The 18,839-nt window shown below is 44.7% G+C and overlaps 1 protein-coding gene across 1 annotated transcript; it reads left to right on the forward strand.

Annotated features, from left to right (window-relative positions):
* Positions 1–10,286: 10,286 nt before the first annotated feature.
* On the forward strand, positions 10,287–17,928 carry LOC119404806 (uncharacterized). The gene is made up of 3 exons (XM_037671480.2): positions 10,287–10,464; positions 15,179–15,306; positions 17,530–17,928. Exons 1-3 carry the CDS (start codon positions 10,330–10,332, stop codon positions 17,639–17,641), a joined length of 375 nt encoding a protein of 124 aa, XP_037527408.1. The 5' UTR covers positions 10,287–10,329; the 3' UTR covers positions 17,642–17,928.
* The last annotated feature ends 911 nt before the right edge of the window (positions 17,929–18,839 follow it).

Here is an 18,839-nt window from a genome sequence, read left to right on the forward strand (position 1 = left end):
ATAGAGCCCAATTGGGCCCACCGATTTTAGTGGTTCGCTGTCGGGAATAAACGTTGGAAATAGAAATAATTTGAACTCTGCTATATAAGTATCTTTTTAATAATAATAATAATATCTGGCGTTTTACGTGCCAAAACCACGATACGATTATGACGCACGCCGTAGTGGAGGGCTCCGGATATTTCGACCATCTAGTGTTCTTTAACCTGCACTGACATCGCACAGGACACGGGCCTCTACCATTTCGCCTCCACCGAAATGCGACCGCCGGGGCCGGGATCGAACCCGCTACCTTCGGGTCAGCAGCCGAGCACTGGGAACCACTGATCCACCGCGGCGGACTAAGTAGATTCTCAGTAGTGAATGAGCAGGACCGCAAATGCCAATGGACTCGAGATTAGTGAACAGAATATTATGATTTATGCTGTCAAATGCTTTTTTTAGATTGATAAAAAAAGTCACAGTTTCACCGCAAGGGCGAAGCAATGAATGCGATAGCAACAAATTGTAGTGTTGCACGAAGTGAGGCTGGCATCCTGTTTTGCATCCGATCTCGCGTAACTACAAAACGCTGGTGTAAGAGAATACGACCGCTCCAAGGAGAGATGCTCTTCGAAGTTACATTCGCGTCGAGAGCGAAGCACGTAGAAGGGTATACGAGCCGCCCTCTGTGATGGCTTTCGAGATAGCGCGCGCGCCAGCGATCGCCACCGCGCCCTTAGATTCAAAGTTCAAAGTTGCTCCTCGCGCGACGCGACGCGACACTCCCCCCCCCCCCCCCCCCCACACCCCCCTGTCTTTAAGATACTGAACAAAATTTTCGCCGCCGAGATAAATGGCCCAATTGAAAGACTGGGTGCTGAAGTTTGTTGAAACAACCTTCATTTCAGCCAGAGACTAGCAGAAAATAATGAATTTACTGCATTTTTTCGCAAATTGGCGCGTCTAGCGGCCGCGCCGCGAACTAGAGAGGAAGTGACGCGAAACTCGGCGGATACTGGCGGATACTGACTCGCCAACCGCGCTCGCTGCAAAATCGCTTACCAATCGACATCGCAAGCCACCACCCGCTGCCGCGCGTCTCTCTCAAAACGTGTTTTCACGGTCGGGAAGGTGTTCTCCGTGCGTGTTCTCAACAGGCAGCCAACGACTCCATTGCCGCGCTCTCGGCCGTATATTTGTTTTCTCAAGCGGAGCTTGCGTAGGGATGGTCGATTAAAATGTTTAATCGATTAATCGTTAATCGTTAATCGATTTAGCCTTTAATCGATTAATTGCTTTCGGTGGAAACTTTTAATCGATTAATCGATTAATCGACATTTTAAATGGGTGCTTTAAAACCGATATCTCTTTGTTTGAGAGGCATCGTTCGTGTTTGATATTGGCCCAAATCTTTTTATTAGACGCGCTGACGATCCAAAATTCCCACTTTCGAAAGTGTCGACGACGAGCCCCTTGTGTCCAGTGTGCGAAAATTCATACTTTCGCACACTGGACGCAAGGGGCCCGTAGTCGTTGGTTGATGTCGCAGATTCAAGCAGCATCTGTGGCCATCATCCCTGGACTATTCGGCAGCAGGTCGTATTTTCTCGAAGCCTCCCTACTCGAGCTCATCGAAAGCGGAGGCGCGTTCAGGGACCACACCGGTTGGAAAGTCGCAGTTGAAACATGCAGTGTGGCGGAAGGTGAGTAAATCCCGAGAAAGGTAAAACAGAGACGAGGCAAAATTTAATAAGACGCTCGCTCTAGTAAGCAAGGCATCTTTTCTCGGTTTGTCGGTTAGATAGTGTGGAAGCCCTACATAATACTATAATTACGGACTGACGCGGTCTTTTTCTAGGGTTAACCTATGCAGAGATTACAGAGAAATATACTGCCCTCAAATAGACCATCCGTACAGGCAACTGCGGGAAATAGAAGGAAAGAAGATGACATTTAGGGGCTCGTTTTTCTTTGTTAGACAAATTATTAATTAGAACTAACAGACAATATTGCCAAGGAAAAGTATAGGGGGTGTTATTTGTAATAATTGGGATATAAATCTGAAGAAAGTAAAGTGGACGGAAAGATAACTTGTCGCCGGAAGGGACCAAACCTGCGACCTTCGAATAACGCGTCCGATGATCTACCACTGAGCTACGGCAGCGGTCATCCCCCCGTCCACCTCATAGGGTATGCGTGTGCATTTAAATCTAGGAGTGTTAGTCAGCGCCGATTGCAGCCATGGCGGCGAGTGTGGAACACTCTTTTTCTGCCTTTTGGAGTCACGTAGCAAGTTATCTTTTTACGAGCTGGCAGCTGACCAATAATCCCTCGCATACTACCTGAAGGCACCAAGTCTGCCGGAACGAGACCCTCGCTATGAATGAAGGAAAGAAGATTACTTTTAGGGGCTCGTTTTCCTTTGTTAAACACAATAATAATTAGAATTAACAGACAATAATGCCAAGTGAAGTATAGGGGATGTTAAGGGTGTATGACAAAGAAAAACGAGCCCTTCAAATTTTCACTTCTTTCCTTCATTCATAGCGAGGGTCTCGTTCTGGCAGACTTGGTGCCTTCAGGTAGTATGCGAGGGACTTTTGGTCAGCTGCCAGCTCGTGAAAAAAGGTCACTTGCTACGTGACGTCAAAAAGCAGAAAAAGAGTGTTCCACACTAGCCGCCATGGCTGTGATCGGCGCTCACTAACACTCCTAGGTTTAAATGCACATGTGTACCCTATGAAGTGGACGGGGGGATGACCGCCGCCGTAGCTCAGTGGTAGAGCATCGGGTGCGTTATTCGAAGGTCGCAAGTTCGGTCCCTGCCGGCGGCAAGTCATCTTTTCGTCCACTTTACTTTCGTCACATTGATATCCCAATTATTGCAAATAACATCCCTTATACTTTCCTTGGCATTATTTTCTGTTAGTTCTAATTAATATTGCGGGAAATAGAGTGACATGAGTTTCTGCCTCCCGGCTAGAAAAAACAGCAGCTGGGCCAGTATACTCCGCAGGTTTCATCTCATCGAAGCCGTAACACGGCGCCACTCGCACCTTTTCAATCGTGCGAACAGCCTGAACTGTGAGCGCTATTTAGTGTATCAGACATTACAACATAAATTTCGCGACTGTCCTTCTTTCTTCTCACAGCAGAAGACGGGGGCCTCTAGCTGAAAGCTGTATTTCTCCCTAAATATGCGACCATACAGTATTGCTAAATGCTGCAAGGTCACTTCTTCAATAGTAATGCAATGGATGCTAGACGTTCGGTAAACCGACGCGTAAAGTTGCGGATTACATAAAGGGTCTATAAGACCCGTTTCACAATTCGCGAGTGCGCATTCCTGCGCTACATTTTCTCTCAACTAATGGCAGCAACTTTCGTGCTTCAAGAGAAGACGAGGTCGTAGTTGCGCATGCTGGCGTTTGTCTATTATGCGTGTTCGTGTCAAGAGAGCGGAGTCTACACTTTCCGCATTCCAGCGCAAGCAAACCGCGCTTGAACACTCTGTTTGAAGAAGTGACTAGCTGCCATTAATTGGGCTAACAGCATCATAGGAAAGTTAGCTCAACAATTATGAAAATGGTATATACCCTACAAGACGGACAGTTGGCCTAGTTGGTATACAGCATAATAAAAGATAGTCACTAGCGTCCTTCTCCTCTTTACGCTAGCAAACGTGTATTTTATGTATATACGGATTACCCAATCATCTCCCCATCATCGTACTTCATCACTCTTTTTGCCCCGTTGCGTTTTCCCCGGTGCAGAGTAGCAGGCAGGGGCGTACTAGCTCAGGCCTCCCTTTTTGCCTTATAATATATTTTCTCTGTCTCTTTCATTTTTAAACAATATTTTATTTGCTAAAGAGTAAAACAGAACGGCACTAAGAACCAGTGAGGAAATAAGCAGCGCATATTACAATGCCGCACTTACACAAGAAACGAGTAAAATCTGAGGGTTGAATAATATACAAAGAAAGTTGCGATTGACACTACAGATGACGAAAACTACTCGTTTATCAAATGTAAGCAGACATGCGTTAATGCGGCAACACGATGAAACACCGCGGCAAAAACCAAACACGAACAAAGTAAGCTACAAGATGTTGCCCTGGCACATATGAAATTTACAGAAAAGAATAAACTTCTCTGTTGAAAGTTGGCGAATCCATGTGCTGCTTACTTTCTCAACAGTCCCCTTTTGTTTTGTTTCATGGGGCTGCTGCTCCGAACCACATGCTTTTTTCTACAGAGCGAAGAAATGTCAGTTGCCCGAGATGCTCGGGCGACAACCGACACCTCCTTTGGGTCGCCACACATCCAGCACGCGAAGAAAGGCGCTCGGGTGCTACTGACGTTGCAGGAATTGGCAAATACTCCATTGCAACGTCAAACACATGATCTAGGCCAGTTCGCATGCTGGGCCAAGTCTCAAGTGGGTTCGGATTGGTGCGGCGATCGACTACAGGGTTACTATAGTATGTCTTGAACTGAGAAGGCATTTAGTTCATCGGATGTTACTCCAGTGCAACGTAATTTCGTAGAAGTGCGCGATCGACGGCATCCCAAATAGAACCAGAAAAAGTAGTTGTATTCGGCTTTGCAACTTCCTGCGTCTAAGGATAGCGTTCAGGACTGCGCCTCGCAGTCACGCGCTCCAGCCAAGGGGCGAGGTTGGGGGCGGGAGTGGGGGATGCCGTAATCGATTAATCGAATAGTTTTAATCGATTAATTTAATTAATCGAAGGCACAAATCGATTATGATTAATCGATTAATTGTGGACCTTTAATCGATTAATCGTTCATCGATTTTACCATCCCTAAGCTTGCGCTCACGTCTACGAATCTGCCGTTTGTGTTGTGCGCTGCTACGTAATGTGAGCGGTGAAGCACCTGGCGCAACGCAGAATGCCTCAACGCTGTTCTGCGCTAGGGTGTGCGAAAAGCAGCGTCGAGAGAGACGAGCCCTGTCATGCCTTTCCGACAGAGCCGAACTTTCGAAGGATATAGATTCGCGCTGTGCGCCCATCGCAGCCAACATGGGTGCCTTCAAAGCGTGACTTTTTGTGCTCCGAACACTTCGAGGATAGTGACTATGAGTCACTGTATAAATTGCTGGTCCCGGCTGGGCTATGGCGGCTCGTCTGGCTCGTCGTCCTTGCTGTCGCTTGAGGAAGCAGAAGGGGTCACACGCATATGGTTTGGCGCATCCGTTTTGGAGGCCTATCGAACTCGGAGTAGCAATCACCGCTCGTAGAACCACTGTCACTCGCACCTTGCATCTTTGCGCGCTCGCGACGCGCTCGGTAGTTGTAGTGGTTTTTGAGGAAGAAGCGCTATTTTGTCTCCATGTGGGGAAAAGAGGACTATACTCGCGGACAACTTTTCTTGGCAATGAAGGGAAGTCTAGAGAGCCGAACTACGCGTGTACTACCGCTGAAGATTATAGTCCCACAACTGTGTCCGTGTTTTCTGCGTGAGAATAACAAAAACAACATTACTTTATTTTCTACGGGGCGCTGTTTGAAGAGAGGGTCAGAGCGCACCAAAGAGATATTTATATTTGTTTTGCTTTATGCAGTGCCATTTCGCGTTTTTGCACCTGTGAAAACGCCGCACCTTTTACGTGCACCTCACAATCAAAATGGCGTCTTCGTCTTCAGGTGGGCGCTCGTCACCCTCCAGCTTTTCCGACGGCTCGTCGAGGGAGCTTGTGACGCATTTCACCAAAAAATGGCTGTCTAAGCCTGTGACGACCGCTCGAATAATCAAATGGCCGTCACAGGAGGTAAGGAAGGTTCACAAACCAAAACTAAATTCGAAACGCGCGCCGTACCGGACTACTTCGCGGAACAGTACATGTGCAGTAGCTCCGCCCCGTAGCCTTTCCTTCATTCCCAAGAAAAGTAGTCCGCGAGTATAGGCTCAGCGCCACACCAGCCACCCCAAGCTAAAGCCCCTTGGAGTTGGAAAGTAGCGACGCTCCTTTATCCACGCCGGCTCATAGTCTTTGCTCATCCTCGCCGCGCCGTCAACCTCCTCTTTTTTCACCCTCTCTTTCGCGGAGCCGGCGCATCCGCAACGCTGAATGGCTGCGACGCGCGATAGCTCCCAGTCAGGTGACCCTGACGTCACGAGAAGCGAGCGCAAGCAAACTTCGCGCGCTTTCAGCTGCTCACGCCCGCCATGAACCCTCCAGGCGTCAACACTCCAGGCGTGTGTGTACGGGTGTGTGCAAGTGTATGCGTGTTTGTATGTGCGCATATGTGCGCCTGCGTTTGTATGTGCGTGTGCGCACGTGTTAACGTGTGAGTGCATGTGCGTGCGTTTGTGTATTCGCGGTGTTTGTGCGTGTACGCACGTATGTGTATGCGTGCGCGTGCGTGTCTGTATACTCTGTATCACTTGTGCATGCGCGTGCGTTTCTGTATCGCTGTGTATGTGCGTGTGTGTCTGTATCGCGTGTGTATGTATGTGCCTGCGTCTCAGTATCACGTGTGTATTTATGCGCGTGCGTGTCTGCATCGCGTGTGTATGTGTGTGCGTGCGTGTCTGCATAGTGTGTGTATGTATGTGCGTGCGTGTCTATATCGCGTGTATATATATGTATGAGCGTGCGTGTCTGTATCGCGTGTGTATGTATGAGCGTGCGTGTCTGTATCGCGTGTGTATGTATGTATGAGCGTGCGTGTCTGTATCGCGTGTGTATGTATGTATGTGCGTGCGTGTCTGTATCGCGTCTATATGCGCGTGTATATGTATGTATGTGCGTGCGTGCGTGTCTATATCACGTGTGTATGCGCATGTGTATGTAAGTGCGTGCGTGTCTGTTCGCATGTCCACGCACGTGTGTCTATAACACGTGTGTACGCGCGTGTGTATGTATGTGCGTATCTATATTGCATGTGTATGAGCGTGCCTGCCTGTATCCCGTGCGTATGATCGTGTGTATCTGTGTGTGCGTGTCTGTATCGCGTGTGTATGCATGTCCGTGTGTGTACATATGTGCGTGTCTTTATCACGTGTGTATAGGCGTGTGTGTGTGCCTGCGTGCATGCATCGTGTGCGTGCGTGCGTGTCTGACAGCGGAATTGACACAAAAAGGCTTCGGGCTCACTCATTTGGCCCAATTTAAGTAAACCACCACATTCCTTCTTGGGTGCCTTCTTTTAGCTCATCAAGACCACAATTATGAAAAAAATTCTCGCCTATACTTTATGCTGGTTACATTATATGCCTTAATACACCGTGTTAAGGACAGCCCAGGCGGCGACGGGAAGGTAAACTAGGTAAACCGCTCAGCCGCCAGTTGATATACTCATTTTTTTTTCGAAGCGCTTATTTGTATATACCGACGCGTCTTTAAAAATATATTTGTCACTGTTCTATCGGAAGCCCACTTTCGTCATGACTATTGCTTAAGAAACAGGTTCTCATTTGACGCTTCAAGGGGCCGAATAAACAAGCGCGTGCAGTGATTTTAATGCGGCTGCGGCGAGCCAGTGGAGGGTTCAGCGTGCCGTGCGCAGCGCGCCGGCCAGGGGAGGGGAGAAATCCGAGGAGAATTGAGGAGGAAAACGCGCGCGCGGAGGAGAGTGTCGCTACTTTCTAGATCAAGGGGCTTTTGCTTTACCCCAAGCTCCCCAAGCCACCCTCGGTTCTTGAGAGGAGAGGTGGAGAAAGGGAAGTGACAGGGCAGGAAAGAGCGTGCCGGTTGCCCCGCTCTTGCAGGAGCATTCGACGTCACGGCCGTCGAAAAGCGCACTGGCGTGCAGCCGCCGCGCTCTCACAATCCACCAAAAATACGACCAACTGCTCGAAATTACGTGAAATAAACGCTGTTTATAAGAACAGTCGTGTCGTCCGAGTCGAATGTAAGTGTTTTCGTAGATTTTTCAAATTTTTGTTCAGTATCCCTTTAAGGCTCGTTAAAGACGGGCGGGGCATTTCCTGTCTGCTTCGACGGCAGGCCTTCCGAGCGGGGTGATGTTATCGCATGCACCCTCCGAGCGAGGGCCGTCTTGTTTGAACTCTGCTTCGGCCGCGTTCGTCGCCCCCGCTCGCGCGCTTTTACGCGCGGTAGAACATACAATGCGCGGTGGGGGAGGGGGGGGGATCTTATCAATTTGGACTTCATACCGGAAGGACGTACATGACGGCAACGGCGACGCCAAAAACCCGTCGAGACTGTCCATATAATTGCTATTGCAATAAAACTGAGGGCCAGATATTCGTCATTGGTTTTTTTTTTTTGTTGTTGAACAGTAAGATGGATGAGAGCCATCTTATCCATCTTACTGGCCCGTCTTCGGATAGGTGAGAGCCATGTGAAGATATTAAACATTGAACTGTGGATAAAGAGACATAGTACCGAAGTTAAGCATGCTGGCAAACACCATTGGGAACGTCAGTTCAGTTTATTGTTTTTAAAGACCCCCTGTTTGGGGGTGTTGCGTAAGGGGTATAGAGTACGCAATGTGACTTTACAGATATATGGTATACGTGTTGATGGCAGTTCAACTGTTATGTTTAGGACCTTGTTAATTTTTATGGCTTTTTTGCTTGGTATTTTCTTAGAGTGTACAGTTTAAGAAATAATGAAGGAATGTAAGACCGAAAAAATTGGCGAAGCTTGCACTAAGCCGCGCAAGGCTTGAAACAGCGAAATTGGACGATTCTGGAGACTAATCTGGGTGCTTCTAAGTTGTTTCTACGCTTTAGCTAGGTGATGCAGATTGTTTCTATTGCTCCTAGGTCGTTGATAGACCTTAACTAGGTGATCCTAGGTTGCTTCTGCGTTGATTCTCAGCGCAGAGAGGTTCGAGTTAAACCACAGACAGTTACATACACGACAGGAATGTCTAAACTGCACAGACAGAACCTCGCGCTGAGACCAAGCGTTCGCACCTCTCATAGATCTACGGGCACGTCGTCGTTGACGTAGGCCTTCTATCACTTCGCGGTCTGCTCGCAGGCGCTAGGTGATACAGGTTGTTTCTAGGTTGCTTCTAGGTCGTTTCTAGGTTTCAGCTAGGTTGTTTCTACGTTGATTCTCAGCGCAGAGAGATTTGACTTAAACAAGAGATGGTCACAGACATGGCATGGATGTCCAAACTGCAGAGACAGAACCTCGCGCTGAAACTAAGCGTTCGCACCTCTCATAGAGCTTTGGGCACGTCGATCGTCGTTGCGTAGGCCTTCCATCGCTTCGGGGTCTTCTCGAAGCCGTCGTTGTCTTTCCCGTTCCCTAGTATTCTCTTGTTGTACGTACTTGGGGTCTTCGGCTTGCCGCCGTCGCTTCGCAGCCATTTCTTGGGCTAACTGTTGCCTTTTTCATTTTTTTTTTGTGGATTAGTGGTGAGTAGTTGGATTTACAGCATTTCTCTGGCACATACCTGTTTATGATGAGAGTTTTTTTGGTTTGCCGGACAACGAACGATTTGCTAAACAGCTTCGCTGTTAAAAAGCGAGTATTTGGGGAGTATTTCTGCCCCACAATGTAATCGTCATCCACCTCGCGTACTTTCATCGCGCTATCACCGCGATCCCGGTACTTCCGGGTCACGAACGGCGCGCGCTTTATCAGCGTGACACAGCACCTTGATAGGGAAGTGATGAGAGCTGGGTTTTCAAGAAAGGAAACGCGAACAAGCCAGATGACGATTATTGTTGTGCGGCAGAAATACTCCCCAAATACTACATTTTTTCTTAGAGTGTTGTTGCGTGGCAGAAATACTCCCCAAATACTCGATTTTTTCTTACAGTGTTGTTGCGTGGCGGAAATACTCCCCAAATACTCAATTTTTTCTTACGAGTGTCCGTTCAGGTGAAAGCTGTGGAAGCTGTGCAAGAAGTTCGGTGGTCAGCAAAATATGTAAAGTTCGCGCGTCTCGCGCTTGGATTCGTCGTTGTAAACGCGGCCTCCGCGGTGGTCTCCGGCTGTGCGCTACCGGAACCAATCGGGGAGGCCATGCGATACGAAGACAAAGACACGCTAAGCGATTCAGAACAACCATTTGACAGCCGTATAAATAATGGGGTTTGTTTATTTCTAATGCACAAAGCATCTTGATATATTAGCGAGTCTAAAAACAGAAAAACAAAACAAAACAAACACACACGTACGGGTGGTAAAATCATTGAACTATTCCTTGGTGCGAACGCACCCCCTACAAGAAGTCTCGCAAGCTTCCACAGGGTTGCATCTATGAAACGGAGCGCAAGTATTATTATGAGCAAAAATCCCCGTCGATTGCCGTTGCAAGACCGCCAGAGCGCATCACCATCATCATCATCACACCATCATACGTCGTCGAAAGTGAAAGGCTGTGTTGGTTTCGCTATGGAAGACGTGTGGACAAATTTCAGTCCGGTGTTCTTGCTTTCTCTGGTCACTTCAGCACTTGTAGTATTCTTTACAGTTATTTTCGCGTACAGAACGTCGAAGTACGGCTGCTTTATAAGGCAAAGGAAAACGGTACGGAGTGTTGCACTTGCATGTAGTACCGATATCGCCAAACTGTGCCTGCGGCCCTTGTGTTTACGCTGGCGCGGTTTACTTTGCGTTTGAACGTTACTACGTACACACTAGGGCACAAGTGTCACAACAGATACATTCTGTCAACTTTCGATGTTGTAATATTATTCGATAAGCGTACCATTGATGCGTATTGGGAAGAGCCAAAATGCGAAGCTAACAATGAATTTTGTTTTTGTATTTCTTGCGCGTCTTCAAATGTCGTTAAGTTCGAGCTTAATTCACCTCATAAACGTCGACCCTGCATACAGATAGGGGCACAATCAGTACAATGTGATTTCAGGTTGATTTCCGATTGTCGCAATCGATTGCGACGTCGTTCAAAAGGTTGTTGACAAAATAGACATTGGCGGGTCAAGAAATGTCGTAAACAAAAATACCAAAACTAGGTTTCTTTTCTCCTGCGAGAGAGTACGGAAACGTGTGCCAGAAGCAGCATTTTTCTGCCTCTATAACGCCCACAGACTCTCACAATGGTGTTATTGATAGAGAACGTGCATACATTTGTGCAGAAATGCACTATGGAAGCTGTTTAAAGCTGGTTGAACCATTCTTACAGTTTTAAAAGCTTGTCAATACAACAAAGGTTTAATTTTGCAGACTTACATGAAAGTTCGATTCTTGCCTAAGCACACAAAAAGGCGCAATTTATTGGTGGTTTAAGTAGTGTTGCTGGCTGTAAAAAGTAGATGGCTTGTAAATGTGTGGTTCATGAATGTGTGGGAGCTCACTCCACTGTGCACATAAACGTGAAAGTGCTGCATATACCAGTTAAGATTATAACTTGTGTGGAACCAGAATACAGGTAACTTCATTACAGCTTTGGAATATTTATTGTTTAAGTCTAGGCAAGCACTAAAAAAAAAAAGAAAAGGATATATGTATAACACGTGTCATAAGGCAAGAATTATTGAGAGCTTCAGCGTACCAAAAATATTGCTAATAAGTAACAATGATGGTGGCTATTGCATTTGTTGTTCCATAAAAGGTTGTTTCTTAACTGGTTTTTAAGTCATTCTCTCTGCATACTGTGCAAGAGTGGCTCTAAAAAAAAGGGGGGGGGGGGAATGGGGGTGGCCCACCCCTACCTCCACCTTTCTACTATTTCCTCCCCGAACCTCTGCACCATTGCTCTGATACTTCCACCATGCAGTGCCACAAGATTGAGTTGTATGCCCTCATCAACTCCTGGTATAGAAATATGCCCTTTAGTGGCACCCTTGTATTTGTGCAGGAAATATTTTATTTCAATGCCATGTTCTTTATACAGAACCTGCAATTTTGTTGTTTCTCTTTTTCCTTTTAAGTTTTTCTTTTGAGTTTTAATGCAAAGCTTGCAATCATGGAAAAAGTGCCCAAGCTTTCTTGAAATTGGATGTCTCCTAAACAAGCTTCACAGAAAACAATAAGAAGTTGGTATAATATGAGTGTCAAATTGTGCATTTTAGATTGCAATAGGGATCAAATTGTTTAGGTGAGATTGACTTGTGGAAGCTATGAAAGGGAGCCAATTGTGGTCAAGAATTTCAACCCTGATCGGGCGCAATTGTGATTGAATGTGTCTATATGTGAACCAGTATAACCAGCCACCATAAGGTAACTCAAAACCTAAACACATGTGCTGTGAAAAAATAAGTGCTATGTGAGTGAAGTTGATGAAATACGACTTGCAGCTCCGAGTAGGCTTTTAGAGGTGTCTGCTTGTCTAGACCCATAAGCAAGAATTTTGAGTCAGAATGTGCTCAAGATAGAGGTAGTGCTATGACGAGCAGTTTACAAATGCTGTGAACATCTTTGTGTCGTTCTGCACAGTAATGATTGTAGAGTTGCTGTGATGTGGCATGGTGGCTAAACATCCTAGAGGACTTTTTTGAAAAAAATTACTAATTTCGTAACTGTGAGAAATTTTATTTTCCTTGTGAAAAGTTCTGGCTAACATTGAAACAATCCTTGTACATCACAGACATGCTTTAGGAGTTCAAGTGTCTTAGTTGCAAACAAGGTTCCTTGTGGCAAAGAAAGGCATTGAAGCCTTTGCCAACTACTGTTGCAGTTTCCATTCTATTTGTACGCATTGTCGCATGGAAGTAAGATACACACAGTATATGTTTAGAAGTGCAGAAATAACTAGTCATCCAGGGAGCTGTGGCACTTAAAGATAATGTTGATGTTGACATAGTGGGCCATATCCATAGTAATATCTGAAGGAACTAGAGACAGTGAACATACTTTGTTCTTACGTGGACTAGCTTCCATCTTGGCCAAGTTATTTCTATGCTTGTATGTACGCACTGTATGAAATTGTTTTTTGTCTAACTTATTTCCACGAGACAGTATAAAAGATGTTGAATTATGCCCTGTGGGCTTTTCGTAGCTTTCTTTGTGTGCAATTGCATCTGCACTAGGTAGATCTTTTCAAGGGATCACAAAAAGTTCTACACGCTTGGATTATTTCGTTAAATCGGGAAGTTCATAAGATCAAGAAGAGGATTTTTGGTCTTTCAAAATGTGAAGTTCTAATGTAGCAACATACAAAAGCTACCGGGGCACTTTATTTGCCACTAACACTGCCTGTGCATATGAAAAATCCGCGAGGGGGCCCATACATAGAGCTTCCCATGTCACGGTGATGCAGTTATGACAAGTTGCTGATATGCAAAATCGGCGAGAACAAATGCAGTGATTATGCGAGCAGGCCGAGCAAGAAAGTTGCAAGGAGACGATCAGAGCGACTTGTCGCATAAACCTTTACATAATGAAAGCAACCACTACGTTCCTGTGGGAACATTTCCAGGGAAAACAAACCGCCCCTAGTGCCATTTGGTATGTAAAAGCGCTACCGACTGTCAAGTCCATTGTTCCATGCATGGCTGTGGCATGCAGCCTCGTCAGAATAAAACTAGGGTCGTTACTAAGGTGGCCTGATGTGTAACGCACGCCCGAAGAATACACCATCTCCCACTCAAGGGAACCATGAGGGGATGCGAAGCAGCATTGGGGGCACACACCAAGTTTCCGTTACGTTCACTCGGCGTTTCCGTTAGTGTGTGAGGTTTGTATTTAGTGTTTGTGTTATCATTACGTTGTGTTTGTGCGTTGCTTTCCGTTAGCGCCGAGTGAACGAGTGGCGCCGACGTTGACGTTACAACTCATCTGAATGGGAGCAAAGCGAGAATGACGGAAGCCGACCGAGCACACGCGCGTATATATACATGAAATGGGGGAGGGAGAGGAGAGTGTGTGTTATATGCTGTATTTGGCTGCGGCGTGGCTGCATCACGTGGGAGGAGAGGCTGCGCCGCAGCTGCAGCGCGGGGGAGGAGAGGAGAGAAGGCGACCACACACCTGCATAATGGAGGAGAGTGGGAGAGGGTGTAGGCGCATGCGCAGTGGAGCGCGGACGCCACCACCGACGACGGACACAGCCCCGAGCAAAAACTGCTTTGCATCTAAAAACTAGTCTGTTTCAAAATTAGAAAAAAAAAATCACTGCATTTTTTACTCACTTAGTTCCAAAAAAGCTTCATTAAATCGGATTTGGTGTCATGATAGCTTTGTTAATTCGAGTTGAGAACACTGAACCCTATGGGTAGCTGCCAGGGAATGGAAATCTCTTCGTTAGATTGGGAAATTCGTAAAATTGGGTTTCGTTAGATCGAGTTTGAAACGTATAGGTAATTCGACTATAAAACATTTTATATATGGAAAATATTTTAAAGGGATTTTACAACTGTTCAATATACGCAATAATTCATTATATGTGAGTTCGGTATATGTGGGTTCTATGTATTTACACACTTAAGAGTTTAAGTGAGCATATTTCTTTTAAGTTTAAAAGAATTTGACGAGTGCATGCATTATTGAACAGAATCTCTGTTTACATACTTCTGAACCACTTTGCACATTGTATTACGAGCTCTTGCCTAATATTCATCAGCTCACAAGTAGCTTTTATGTTGATCAGATTCTTCACTAGGGTTATGTTCACTTGAAGTCCACCAACAGTCACTGCAGATAACTGATCAGTAATTTCATCTGAACGTGTAACCTTTTCCAATATGTGCATGCCATTTACTGCACAGTTCCTTTTGTAAGGAAATGTATTGAAGCCCTTGCTGTGGCTTCTTTTTCAGTGTTTTAATCTTTATTATCTGAGCACTGCAAAGGAAGCCTTTTATTCATCTTGGCCTGCTGCTCAGTGTACAGCAGGGGTACTATTGCAGAGCCATGCTATTGTGAATCTACGACTTTTTTGGTGCCTTTCGCCGCCATTAGCTGTCTGCCATTGGTCAAAATTTCCGGGCCGTGCCTTTTGACCAATGGCAGACAGTTAATGTGGCAAGAGGCATAAAAAAATCATATAATCGCAATACAATTGCTGCGTGATAGCACCCCAGCTTAACTTGTTTGCTGCACCAACTGGAGAGCCTGTCGTACGGACTTGTGTAGGTAGCAAATTAAGCTTTCTATTTCTTTTTTAAATTAGAAACCTATTTAGAAATGTCCCAGGCTTTTAGTTTTAACTTACTATTGTATGTTTTCCAAATGCTCAAGTTTACTGTTTATTCTTACCTTTTTTTTTGCTGCCATGTATGTGCAAGTTTATAAAAGAAATGAAAAATGTAGGTCTTCCAAGAGTTTTCTGGTTTTTCAGGACATTGATCTTGATGGGTTATCTGACGAGGAGAAGGAGCAGATGTCTGCGAAACCTCAGGCAGCCAAAGCAGCCGAGTCGCTAATTGAGGCTACAATGACTGAAGAGCAGAAGACATTGGAAAAAGAGTGAGTGCAGGAAACAGTAGCTGTTTCACTCTCTCTATCCATTAATTTAGTAGCCAGATTATTATTTTTTGTTATTTTCAGGTGGCAAATGCGCATGAAAGTTGATCTTTTCAAGTGTCATGTTTATGCTTTCCTGTCACCTTATCCGACAGTTTTAAAGTGTATCGTGGCTATCTGTGTGGAAACTTGCTGAATATTGAGCAGATTAGAAAACTTAACTTCAATTGATGGCGCAAATGTTAAGACAGGAACGTAGAAGACACGTAAGACACGGACAAGTGCGCTTGTCCGTGTCTTACGTGTCTTTAACATTTGCGCCATCAATTGAAGTTAAGCTATACACCAACTAGCCCGACAGCAAACGTTATTCAGATTACAAAAGCTGCATTCAGCCATGTCACATAGCTGCTGCATGCTCTGTGCTTAAATACAGTGTCTTCTTTTCTCGAAAGGAGAATGTTTAGGAAAATGAATAGCAAGACAAAATTTTTTAGTGGCATGTCTTTAGCTATGAACATGCTATGAAGTATGCAACGTGAATTGTGCAGTGAATGGAATTGTACTTTTTTTAACACATTGTTTATGATGAAGTGTAAGCATAAAAAAGGTAGACATCGGAACATTTCTGAAGCTGCAATGAAACTCTCTTCTAGGTCTACGTTGACGATTATGAAGTACATTGAATTATGCGTATATTTGTTGGTTTTATAACAATACAATGCAAAATGTGGAGCACAAAGATTGAACCCATGTGCAATGCACATTTGGCTGTGAGGATGAGAGAACAGTGTGCACAAGTAAAAACGACTGATCACTCTTGAAAATGTCAGTGTAGCCAACTTTACTATAACACGCATCCTATGTCAGTTTAAATACAGAGAAGAGAACAGGTCGGTCTTTGAAGCATTCTGCGTTAACAAATGAGGGGGATGGTTTCATTATCACTCCTTTTGTTGGCATCAGAAAGTAAGAGAAGTGCATTGTATGAGATTGTTTCTACCTCATGTTACCAACTGCGAAGTAACTGGCAGTTGTAGTCCAACATGTGTAATGTCTGTCTACTCTTGTTTTCAGATTTATCTTGTCAGGTAAAAACACAGCAGGGCCAGGGTTGCCAGGTTGAAAAAAAATAGCCAGAAAATTGGAAAAGTAGCCAAAAGTAGCCATGCGTGTGTGAAAACAACTGCAGCACTTTTATTTAAATGACTAAATGCAGAAGCCTCTTGGCTAAAATGTAAATAAATAGTACAGCATGAGCCCTTCAATACCAGAATTCCTTAGATTCAGGCATAAATTGTTGACTTTAGCAATTATTTTGTGCAGGATAATGAAGTTTTTTGCGCTGTTGCAAAAATGACACTCTCTTCATGCATCCTATGGCAAGAATAAAAATGAGTACAGCATGAGCGTGCTCAAGATCACAGTTGCTGGGATTGAAGCATAAATTGCAGTTTTGCAATAATTTCTTGCATAATGACAAATTGCAAACAGTTAATGTTGCTCAGTAGCAGTCTGTGCCTAGTAGAAATTACACAAGCAATTCATTGGACATTCACATTCTAATGTTTATGAGTGCAGGATACCCTGGACGTGGCGCTTTTGATTGTCCTGTTCACTTTCAATGATGGTTTAAAGTCGCATTTAGCAGTGTGTGGTGTGTAAAATGAGGTGCCATGCAACAGTTTTCCCAGAGTCCCAGCCACATATCCAAAAGCATTTTCTTTTGCATAATTCAAGTGTCAAATTCAATTTTGTGAGCTTGAAACACACCTTTGCCGCCATTTTCTGACACTGCATAGGTGAACGCCAATGGCTGCGATGTCACCCGATATTGATAATTTGGTTCAAATTGAGGCAACGAGAAAAAAGCCAAAATGTAGCGAAGTAGCCCAGCTGTTTTTTATGCCTCCACTGGCTCAAAAAAGTAGCCAAATAGGCACAAAGTAGCCATACCTGACAGCACTGAGCAGGACTCCACAAAAACTGCAAAGAAAGTGGAAGGTGCATTCTTTTCCCTACAAATGCATTGCTTAAAACTTTTCAGTGCGATTTGTTTGCTCACAGTTTTTTTAGTCTTTAAAACAATAGTAGCACCATTACAAAACTATACCTTTCGTGCTGTGCAGTGAAGTTCACTAAAGGCTTATGAATGTGCATGCAGATTTCATTTTGTCAAAACCGAATGTGCTGCTACATGATCTCTTTTTGATGCCAATTTGCTAGGGCTCAAAGGAAGCAGCTAGAAGAGATCTACCGGCTCATGGCAGCACACAGTGACAAGTTTGGCGACACTTCAATGGAGGACATTGTGAATCAAATGGCTTTGTATCGGTGATGGGCAGCTGAGAAAAATTTTCTGGTGTCACATGGCACGTGAACCCACTGTTGAAAACTTAGGTTTCCTTTGGTAATGAGTAGCTGATGCCTGTGTTTTAACTAGTCATGTCCCTAGTTTCTCTATTGTTTATAAGTCACAACATTTGCATAAAAGCAATTGCATAGCTATGTATACAATCACATTCCATCCACTTTGATAGCTTTCCTTTATGTGTGAACCATGTAACCCCACTGCACTGCCAGTCATACCAGCACAGAACATTACAAAGGCATTTTGTGAATGTTCTTTCTTCAGCACAAGTGACACTCCATTGATTGCAATACACTGCTGAAAAACAGCTTTGTGTGCATGCTGTGTAACATGCACTACCTACTTGCACTGTTTGCCATTCATCTAGTTGTAAGGTGGATTTTATGCATCTCAGATTGGCCTGGGAGACATAGGAACCTGTCACAGCTCTTAATACATTTCTAAAACCAATTGCACAAAGTTTGGGCCATTGGCATTGTTTGCAAACATACACATGCACACAGTGGAAAAAGCGTGCCATAACCTTCCCTACTGCATGTGGCACACATACATACCTTTGCACTTGCCGCATAATACTATCATACAAGGGCACAACTAGGAGTTGGTTACCGAAGGCTAATCCCGTACTATACTCATATTCTGTGCGGTCTCCTCAGCAGTTGAAAACTTATGTGCTCTTGGCAGTGCCTACAATATGTTTCTTGGCTTCTTAAAAATAGCTGGTTCTAGAAGAGCACACTGAATTCTATGTGAGAGGGCATGGGCACTAATCTAAAATGTGCAAATTTTATTACAGTAATGACATGCATGTTATCTAGCACTGTGTAAGACTCTTGAATGTCTTGCTTAATGTCATTAAACTTGTCATGGTATTTGGCACTGTTTATAGAGCTTCTAAAGTTGCAGTGATTTGCAGCTTTTGAATTTTACAAATTGTCACACCTTTCATCATCATGGGAAAGGTTATTGTTTGACAAAACAGTGAGTATAGCCTTGATTTGAAGCAATTGTATAACTCCATATTGCAGCTGAAGTATTTTAGAAAACAGACATGTTGCATGTATTCACAGCAGTTAATTTATATCATGAGCGTTACACAGTCGTAGCTGTGTTCCCTATGTCTAGCACTCATGTGCTTTCATAGCTAGTCATTGATTTCCAAAAT

Source organism: Rhipicephalus sanguineus, chromosome 1 (genome assembly GCF_013339695.2).
Source record: "Rhipicephalus sanguineus isolate Rsan-2018 chromosome 1, BIME_Rsan_1.4, whole genome shotgun sequence".
In the NCBI taxonomy this organism is placed as follows: domain Eukaryota; kingdom Metazoa; phylum Arthropoda; class Arachnida; order Ixodida; family Ixodidae; genus Rhipicephalus; species Rhipicephalus sanguineus.